This window comes from Sminthopsis crassicaudata, chromosome 3 (assembly GCF_048593235.1).
Source record: "Sminthopsis crassicaudata isolate SCR6 chromosome 3, ASM4859323v1, whole genome shotgun sequence".
NCBI classification, from domain to species: Eukaryota; Metazoa; Chordata; class Mammalia; order Dasyuromorphia; family Dasyuridae; genus Sminthopsis; species Sminthopsis crassicaudata.
In genome coordinates this window covers 605,481,181-605,491,180 of record NC_133619.1, presented here as the reverse complement: position 1 = coordinate 605,491,180, position 10,000 = coordinate 605,481,181, and the positions used below count along the sequence as shown (strand labels likewise).

Below are 10,000 nucleotides of genomic sequence, written 5' to 3'. Positions count from 1 at the left end.
AAAAGATTATCTTTGAGGGAGTCAGGAAATCTTCTTCAGCAAGGGAGGGGGTCAGGGAATAACTATTTGCAAGGTGGGGGGATCATTTGGAGAGACTAGATTCAGCAAGAATAGGTAGGAGCCTATTGTCATTGTCCAGATGTGAAGTGTTAAAGGAACAAATGTGTATACAGGGAGAAAAAATGTGGCAGGAGATATGGAGGAAGTTAGCATTGACAAGACTTTGCATTTGGTTGGATATGGGGGAATGAGGAACTATGTAGTGTGATAAGTTGAATCAGAAATTGAGAGTTTGAGGGGACCTGACAAAACATCCAGATTTATTCTCATCAAAGCAGGTCAAAGACTAGATAAGGGGGGCCATTTCTCAGTGTTGGAGCTAGAATTAAAGCTCAGGTTTGAAATCTTAGAGATCTGTGTTCATGCTCACCTCTCTGTCCCCTATATCACATTACCTTGAGGCTGACTTCTGTGACTCCTGGAATTGTGAATCTGAGTGTCTACAAAAATGGCGGCATTCTCCACAGAAATGGGAAATTAGAGGAGAAGTGGGTTTAGAGAGGGGGTCTTGGCCATTGAATGAAACTGACTATGGCTCCATTCTCAGAATTTTTTTAAATGCACAAAATAAAAGATATAGGATTACAAAGGAACCCAACTGCATTAAAATACCATTTTCTTATAATCTGTGGTGGATAGAGTGCTGGGTCTACAGTCAGAAAAACCTGAGTTCAGAATCGGTCTCAGACACTAGTTGTGTGATTCGGAGCAAATAATTTAATAGTGTTTGCCTCTGTTCCTTCATCTGTAAAGTGAGTTTGAGAAGGAAATGGCAAACTACTCGACTATATTTTCCAAGAAATCCCCAATGGGGTCATGACTGCAAAATGACTGAAAACTATTTTCAAAGTATTTTTTAAAAAGACATAAGTTCATGGGCAGCAGTTTAGAGGCTAGGATAAGAAGTTCAGTTTGGGACAAGTTGAGACTGAGGTAGCTAGAGGAAATCCAGGTGAAGAGGACCCCCAGATAGCTTTTGGGCAGGCTTGGGAGTCTAGGAAAGATACTGGCTTGTCCCACCCAATCTACTCTAGAGATGCTCTGTCACTCTGTACAGTCTGGATAATAATTGAGAACTTTTAAAATATCTAAACTGACAGATCCTTAAAAATAAGACAGAGGTAGATTTCTACTTCTAATTCCCTCCCCCCTCTCTCCTCCTTCCCTCCCTCCTCTTCTCTGGCAGGTCTTTGATTTTCCAGCAGGATAGCTAACTGCCTCCCCCTCTTGCACGCCCCTGTACCACCTTCTCTGCTGCCTTTTTATACTCGTAACAGCTTCCCAGGGCCGCCCACCTCCCTTTCCTCCTTTCAGAGCTGCCACAGGTCTGTCTGACTAGCTGCTGGGGTAGGGGCTGCTGCTGATGGTTGGGAGTCACTCAGCTCATCTCATTTCTCCCCAGCTGCCATGGTCAAGCAATGAGTTTCCCCTGGAGCCTGGCAAATGAAGTGAGCTGAGAATCTGGAATAGCATCCGGTGAGGAAACCAAAATCAGCTTGAGGCAGAGGTAGTGGGGGAGAGCCAGCCCCAAACTTGTGTTTAGGCAAAGCATTGTCTTCCTTCAGCGGAGTCTACCCACGAGACCTGGGACAGGCTTTCTTGCCTGGAGCCTTCCATATTCTTCCTCTGTACAATGAGGCAGTGCTGGGTCATCTCAAAGAGTCCTTCTGGTTTTAAATTCTGAGTTCTGAGATGGCAGAAGAATTACTGCCCTTTGCTGGATTATTCTAGGTGATTTGTCTCACTTTAGGGTTGGAGGTTTTTTTCTCAGTCATATCTGACTCTTCATGACCCCATTTAGGATTTTCTTGGCAGAAATACCGGAGTGGTTTGCCATTTTCTTCAGCAGCTCATTTTTACAGATGAGAAAACTGAGACAAACAGGATTAAGTGACTTGCCAAGGGTCATACAGGTAGGAAGTATCTGAGGCTAGATTTGAACTCAGGTCTAACTGCTCCTATAGTATTGTAATGTCTCTTTCCTGTTAACCCAGAGCACTCTTATAAGATCTTTATTATGATTTTTGTGTATTATTGGGTAATATAAGGCTTAGTGCAGTTTAAATAGCTTTAAAGCCACCTAAGTGGCCCAATGGATAGAATCCTGGGCCTGGAGTCAGGAAGACCTGAGAGCCATACAGTTCCTAGCTATTTGACCCTGGGCATGTCACGTCATCCTGCATGCCTCAGTTTCCTTATTTGTAAAATGAATCGAAAAAAGAAAATGACATTTGCCAAGAAAACCCCAAATGGGATCATAAAGAGTTGGACCCAACAGAACATCTATCACAAGAAGCTTAAAACTACACTAAGACTTTTGGGACACCCTTTAGTGCTTAAAAGTTCTCTAAACCCTTTCCTTATAATCAATCCTAAGAGATAAGTAGTCCTAACATCATTATCCCCATTTTATAGTTGAGGAAATTGAGTTTCAGAGAAGAGTAATGCATTAGCCTCTTTCCCTTATCGTTTTTCCCTCTCTTGATAATTTCCTATTTATCCTGTGTGTATATATATTTGTTTGCATGTTATCTGATCAGATTACAAGCTAATCTTGAGCAGGGAATGAATCTTTTACCTTTTTTGTATCTTCTGTGCTTAAAACAGTGTTTGGCAGATAACAAGTGATTATCAAAGGATGTTGGGTTAGGCCTGAAAGTGTCCTTAGAGGACATCATAGCTAATCTCTTCATTTTACAGATGAGAAATTGAGGCAGATGGAGTTAAATTGACTTGCCCAGGGTCAGGCAGCTAGGAAGCCTCTGAAGCAGGATTTGAACCCAGGTTTTCTGGACTCCAAGTTCATTGATTTTTCACTACACCACCAGCTTCCTCCCTGCCCCCATCCCCACCCACCCCACCCCCAAGGCTCAGCTTGGATATCACCTTTTCTGTAAGGCCTTTTCCCTCTTCCTTTCCTCCATTTGTTTAGTGCTCTTTCCCCTGAAAATTACTTTGTATTCACTGCGTCTATATTTATCTGTGTACATGTTGTCTCCATCCCACTGCCTCCTTATATTTTTGTAATTATTCCCACTGCAAATATTTGTCCAAATATGATTCCGCGCTACATTTCAAGGGACTAGAGGCGGAGGTTGTTCACAAAAGTGTTTTGTGTCCTGATATTTCTTTCAGATGATGCAGTTTGCCTGGGATAACTACAAGCAGTTTGCGCTGGGGAAGAATGAGCTTCGACCGGTGACGAAGAATGGCTACACGGGTGGCATGTTCGGTGAGAGGAGCACTCTGTGATTTGGGGAGGAGCCGATGGACTACGGTGGCCACATTCACAGCTGAGACATTACTCTTTTCTATCCCTAATTCTTCCCTCCATCTCTCTTCTCTCCCTCATTCAATTTCCCTCTTCTCTCTCTCTGTCTTTTTGAAATCCCTTACTCCCTCTCCCTCCTCCCTCTTCCTTTTTATCTTCTCTTCCCTCTCCCTCTCTTCCTCTTCCTCTTTCTTGTTCTTCTTGTTCTTGTTCCTGTTCTTCTCCTCCTCTTCTTCCTCCTCCTCTTTCTTCTCCATTTCCTCCTTCTCTTTCTCTTCCTCCTCCTCCTCCAGCTCCTCCTCCTCCTCCTTTTCCTCTTCCCTCTCCCCTTCTTTCCTCCTCTTGTCCTTGCCCTTACCCCCACCTCTTTTCTTGTCTTCTTCTGATTGAATTCTAATCACTTCTGGTTACTCTATTGGCCAGATGTAAGGTGGCCTGGATGGTGTAAGGACTGGGTATTCATCATTCAATTAATAACTGTTAACTTGCCTATTGTCACAATTGTCAGAGTGTTGATATTAGAGCCAAGATCAGTGTCCAAATCCTGCCTCAGACATGTCCTGGCTGTATGACCCTGAGACATTTACCTAACTTCTCTAGATTTGAATTTTCTCATTTGCAAAACAAGGGGGTTGCACTCAATGGTCTTAGGTCCCCTCCAGCTCTAAATCTGTCATGGATGCTTTAGGGAATCCTAAATCCAAATGCATGCAGAAAATTGTTCTGTACAATGGGAAAACTTAAATAAGGAATGATTGATATACAAATGGAGCTTATGTAAAAAATTACCACAGATAATAAGTCTAAAATGTGATAACACATATTCCAATCTTGTCTTCTCTCCTCAAAACTCCAAAATACTTTCTCTCCAAGTCCTCTTTACTAGAGACCTTGTTGAAAAAATGGAAGCCATTGCCAGGAGCTCTCTTCCCTTTCTCATCTTACAACTATCTGACTTCATCCCCCGCTATCTTAACTTCCCTTCAGTCTCTGCTGATGAGGTGGTCCTGCCACTTGCTAAATATAACCCCTCCACATGCATTTTCTTAGCCCTATCCCTTCCTGTGTGCCCCGCCATCACTCCCACAATCTAATCTTCAGTTTCTCCTAATATACTGATTCCTTCCCTACTGCCTACAAATATGTATAAGTATCCTTGATCCTTAAAAAAGCTCCACTTGGTCTGCCCATTCCTGATAGCTTATCATCTCCAATAAGTGCCCCTATTTCATCTCTTCTCACTTGTAAACCTTCTAGTATGATTTCTGGTTCACCAACATCCTCCTCTTCAAAGATATCAATGCTTTTTTTTTTTTTTTTTTCCCTTGAGGCTGGGGTTAAATGACTTGTCCAGGGTCACACAGCCAGGAAGTGTTAAGTGTCTGAGACCAGATTTGAACTCGAGTCCTCCTGAATTCAGGGCTGGTGCTCTACTCACTGCGCCACCTAGCTGCCCCTATCAATGCTTTCTTAATGGCCAATCCTCAATTGCAGGAGCTCAGGTCTGTCCATGGAATCCTTCTCAATGATTTCCTTTAGTTCCAGGATCAAATGTGAAGTCCTTTGTTTGGCGTTTATTGCTTTCCATTGGCCTATTCTCAGTTCTCATCTGTCTTAAGCTTTCTGTAGCTGTTGACCACCTCCTCCTCCTGGATTCTCTCCTCTCCTGGTACTTTGCTTAATTGACTGACACTTCCTACTCAATCTCCTTTCTTGGATATTCATCCATGTCACATTCATTAAGTGTGGGTGTCCTCTGAGGCTCTGTCCTCTTCTCTTTTCCCTGTGTCTTCTTGACTCATTAGTTGCCGTGATTCCATTGCCATTTCTATACAGATACTCTAAATTCAGCCCTTGTCTCCCTCCTGAATTCTACTTTGGCACCACCAACTGTCTATTGGGTATTTCCAACTGGATTTCCCTTAGGTATCTTGAATTTAACTATGAAAAGCAAAACTCATTATTTTTCCATCCCCCAAACCTTTCTTCTTCCTAACTTCCCTTTTATTGTTGAAGGTATCACCATCCTTCCAGTTACCCAGATTTGAGACCCCAGTGACATCCTTCACTCCTCTCTTTTTTACCCCATCTCTTCAGTAAGTTGCTAGATTTTGTAATTTCCTTCTTCTGACCATCTCTCCCATAATCTCTCTACTCACATAGCCATTACTTTAGCTTAGACCCTCTTTACCCTTCAACTGGAATAACTTTCTTTACCCTTCAACTACAATAACTTTCTAACTAGTCTCTCTTCTTCCAGCCTCTCCTTCCCCCAATGTACTTTCCATGCAGTGAGCAAATGTATTCCTGGAGCTCAGGTCTGTCCATGCAACCCTTCTCAATGAACTCCTGTAGCTCCAGGATCAAACGTGAAATCCTTTGTTTAGCATCTATTATTCTCCATCATCTGGCCCCTTCCTACTTTTCCAGTCTTCCTATACTCTATTCTTCTCTATGTACTCTCTGATACAGCAATATTGACTTTCTGGCTGTTCTTCTTTCCTTTAGGAATATGATATAGTGTTCTATCATATACCTATACCATAAATTGCTCAGTCATTTCCCCATTGAAGGACAGCTGTTCCATTTCTGGTTCTTTGCCACCATGATACTTCATTTCTTGTATCCTGCTTTTGTCTCCATTCTCCCAGCCTAGAATGCTCTTCCTTTTAATCTCATATCACTTAGAATCTCTGATTTCAAGATTCAACTTAGATGCGATATCTTCCAGGAGGCTTTCCTCTATTCCCCTAGCTCCTAAGGCTAAGATTGCCTTCTCTAAGATTGCCTTCCATCAACTTTATTTCTCCTGTATGAATATTAACATATGCTATTTCTCTCATTAGAATGTAATCTATTTTCAGTACTTAGCACAGTGTCTGGCACATATTAAACTTTTATAAATGCTTCTTATTTGCTTGATCATATATACATTAGGGAAGTCCAAAGAGGAAGATCAGTACTGATAGTGGAGATCAAAGAAAGCTTCCTGGAAAGGGCAGCCTTTGAATTTGGATTTAAAATTTAGTATGGTTTCAGAAGGCAAGGATGGAGAAGGAAGGACTTAGTAGGCACAGGGAAGAGTATAAGCCACGGGTACTTTGGAGGACATGAAACAGCTCATTTTATTTTTTTTAAAATTTGATTTGATTTGATTTTCAGTTCTGAATTATTTTCCTCTCTCACCTCCTACCACTGAGAAAGCAAGAACAAAACCAGTTACAAATATAGAGATACAAACAAAACACATTCTCATATTAACCATGACAAAAAAAGGGGAAAAAAACATACTTCAATCTACACTGAGTCCATTATTTCCCTCTATAAAGGTAGGTAGCATTCTTAATCCTGATTTCCCTGGAATTATGGTGGGTCATTGTGTTGATAAGAGTTCTGAAAACTTTCAAAATTGTGCATCTTTGTGTTATTGTTATTTCTGTATGAATCTTTCTACTAGTGATACTCACTTCATTCAGCATCAGTTCATAGAAGTGTTATCAGAGTTCTCTGAAGCCATCTCCTTCATTATTTCTCGCAGCACAACAGTATTCCATCATATAGCTATACCATAACTTGTTCAACCATTTCCCCTTTGAAGGGCATTTCTCATTTCCAGTTTTTTGCCACCATGAAAAGAAGAAAAGTTTGTTTTAGCTGAAATAAAAAAGAGCTTGGAATGAAGGTAATACTGGAAAGATAAAGTGATGTCTATGATAAAGTGGAAGCTTCTCAAGAGCTGAGAATATTTTATTTTATTTTTTAAAAAAATTATACCCTCAGTATTTAGCACAGTATCTGGCTTGTAATTAATATTTGTCAATGATTGCTTGGTTAACCTTCAATGCCAGGCAAAGAAGTTTGTACTTCCCCTCATGCTTCCATAGGACTTTAAGGATTTCGAACTCCCCTTCTTACCATTTCTTCCTTGAAACAGTTAATTGCGGGGAAACTACAATTGAGGCAGCCAGGTGGAGCAATGGACAGAGTGCTGAAGTTTGATACCAACCTTACATACTTTTTGAACTGTCTAATACTGAGCAGATCAGTTATATCACTCCCTCCCCAAGATTCTTGTGTGAAGATCAAATGAGATAATGTATATAAAGAACTTTGCAAACCCTAAAACTCCATGTAAGTGCTGGCTCTTAGCATTGTCTGAATTGTGTAAGTGCGGCAATTGAGGATCTGAGAAATTGATTAATTTATTCATGATCATCCAAGTATTATATCTCTATTGCAGGATTAAACTCTGGTTTTCCCAGGGTTCTTGACTCCAGATCTAGTGTTTTATTCTTATGCTATCTTGCATTAGTAGGCAGAGAAGAGCCTCTGAATATATTCATTTTTGAGCGGATTGACAGGGTGACATGACCAAATCAATGAGCAAGAGGTAATTTAGGCAGTGATCTGAAGGATGGCTTGGAAGGCGTAACAAGTACAGTAGGAACATTTATTAATAGGCTGTTTTATTTGTGAAATGGGCGCCTATCTGATGGTAGCAGCACAAGGGGAGGGAAAGGAGATATTGTGGAAGTAGTATAGGTAGGAGTCAGTAACTGGATAGGAGAGATAAAAACAAGGGAGAAATCAAAGGTTACTTCAAGATTTCTATCATTAGAGAAATAGTGGATTATGCTCCAGACAGAAAGAGTGAAGGAACTCAGGAGGAAAGGTTAAGGTTAGAAGACAAATTGTTTAAGATATTTGGAGGTTCTTGTGAGATATCCTGGTAGAGAGATCTTAGAGAAAAGATTGACAAAAAGAAAGAGGGACATTCAACCTGTGAAAGAGTACCCTCAGGTAGGAAATTTGCATTCAGATTCCAGTCCTGCTACTTCTACATGATTAGAATTGCCTAATACAGATGTGAGAATCTTAAGAGCTCTCCTCCAAGAAGGCATCTCCCATTCATCTGCTTAGATCACAGAAGATTCCTTGATCAATACAACCACAGAGACAACTTTTTCATTTAAATACTTGCCTTAAATAGGTTAAACTTCTGGAAGAAATCAAAGTCAATATCTTTACCTTTATCCATTTTCCATTTCCCAACATAAACAACTCATTTGAATAGGTTAGGTTAGAACTATAGTAATCACACAAATCACAAATATATTTTTTTCATTATCTTTATTATTTGACCTCAGTTTGAAACAGTTGGTCTGACTACATAAAGATTGTTAATTAAGCCTCCTTGCAGTTTCTGTTGGCATAGTTACTAAGGACCCCCAAAAAGAAACTTCTTACCACCAAAGTGCTTGGCCCTGTCATATAGTTCAACATCAGGAACTGATATGAATTTCCCAGTGGAAATAACATTTAAAAAGAAGCATCACCATCTGCTTTGTTGCTGACCCTAAGGACCAGAAGAATTTTTTTCTGACATGCAGCTGAAACCCTCCTTTATGAGATGAGCTCCTGGAGAGCAGAGGCTGTCTGAATTTTCTGTTTGTTTCATCAGCCTTAGCACAGTACTTTGTATATAATAAGTCCTTTAAAATGTGTTTTCCTCCCCCATTGATTTTATTTAGTTAGTTAGAAACAACTCCCAAATAACAATCTTGTGAAATTTTCTGTGGAATTTGTCTCTGTCCCTTGTAATAAATGTAGGGCGTCCATTTGAAAACATCTTCATTATGGTCTTTTGGGTTGTACTCATCATGAGTGCTAAGGGGCAGGTTGACTGAGTGTCTTGTGAAATGATATTTCTTATTGCCTTTGAGTGCATGATAAAACCAACTCTTTTATGGTCTCTCCAAGGGGAACTTAAAGCTAAATGGAGAGATCACTCACAACTTCCATCTTCTGGTTTATTTATGGCAGGAGCATCAGTATTGATGCGATTTTGTTCTTCCCATTGGCCATTGGCCTCTCATTGATCACAGAGCAAGGATCTTACATTCAGAACAGCAGAGGTGAAATTAATGTTTATGGATACTTTAAAAACTGAGATTCCAAACATATCTCTATCCCCACTTTTAGCAACTGTCATTGTGGAAACAGAAGGATGGATAGGACCACAAAGGACTAAGGACAGTTTTATGCTTTTCTTTCATGGGTTAATCCCCTATGGGCTGATAGTGTGTCTCTCCATAATTAATCAGGCTGATCTATGGACAAGAGATCCAGGCTTGGGTGGCCTTGTTTATGGTCCTTGTAACAGTATTTTGCGAGATGAATTTTTCCAATCACTGCTGGACTCAGTAAGACCCTAGTCCTCACCCCAGTCCTGGCTATTGGAGTGGCGAAGGGCAGTGAAGAAGGGGGTGGATATAAGGCTGATTAGTTCCTATGGGGAATAGAAGAAAAACTCTTAAGGAAAGAGATGGGATAGACTTCTGATTGAGGTTATGTCCCACCCTGAAACTCCAGGACGCATAAACGCTCTATGGAAAGTGGCCCCATGAAAGCTAAAGATACCATCTCCCCTGCTTCTCCTTTCTTCATTTCCCATTTTGCCAGGCCCAGAGAAGTTCCCAAGTGTCCTGGCCAGCACAGATTGACTGTGTAGCCTTACAGAAAGTTGCTTAATATTTCTTGGCCTTAATTTTCTTGGTTACAAAGTAAAAAAGTGAATAGCACCCCTTTCTGCTCTAAATAAGTGATTCTTTGTAATCCTCCCTCTAATGATGATGTAAAGGACTCAGACGTCTCATAAATGGGATAGAG

At 40.7% G+C, this 10,000-nt stretch overlaps 1 protein-coding gene across 1 annotated transcript in view; it reads left to right on the top strand.

Moving 5' to 3' along the window:
• Positions 1-10,000, top strand: part of MAN1C1 (mannosidase alpha class 1C member 1) — a 218,617-nt gene that overhangs the window by 84,105 nt on the left and 124,512 nt on the right. Inside the window, 1 exon segment of the mRNA XM_074305793.1 lies at positions 3,196-3,292. Coding sequence (XP_074161894.1) covers positions 3,196-3,292 — 97 coding nt within the window.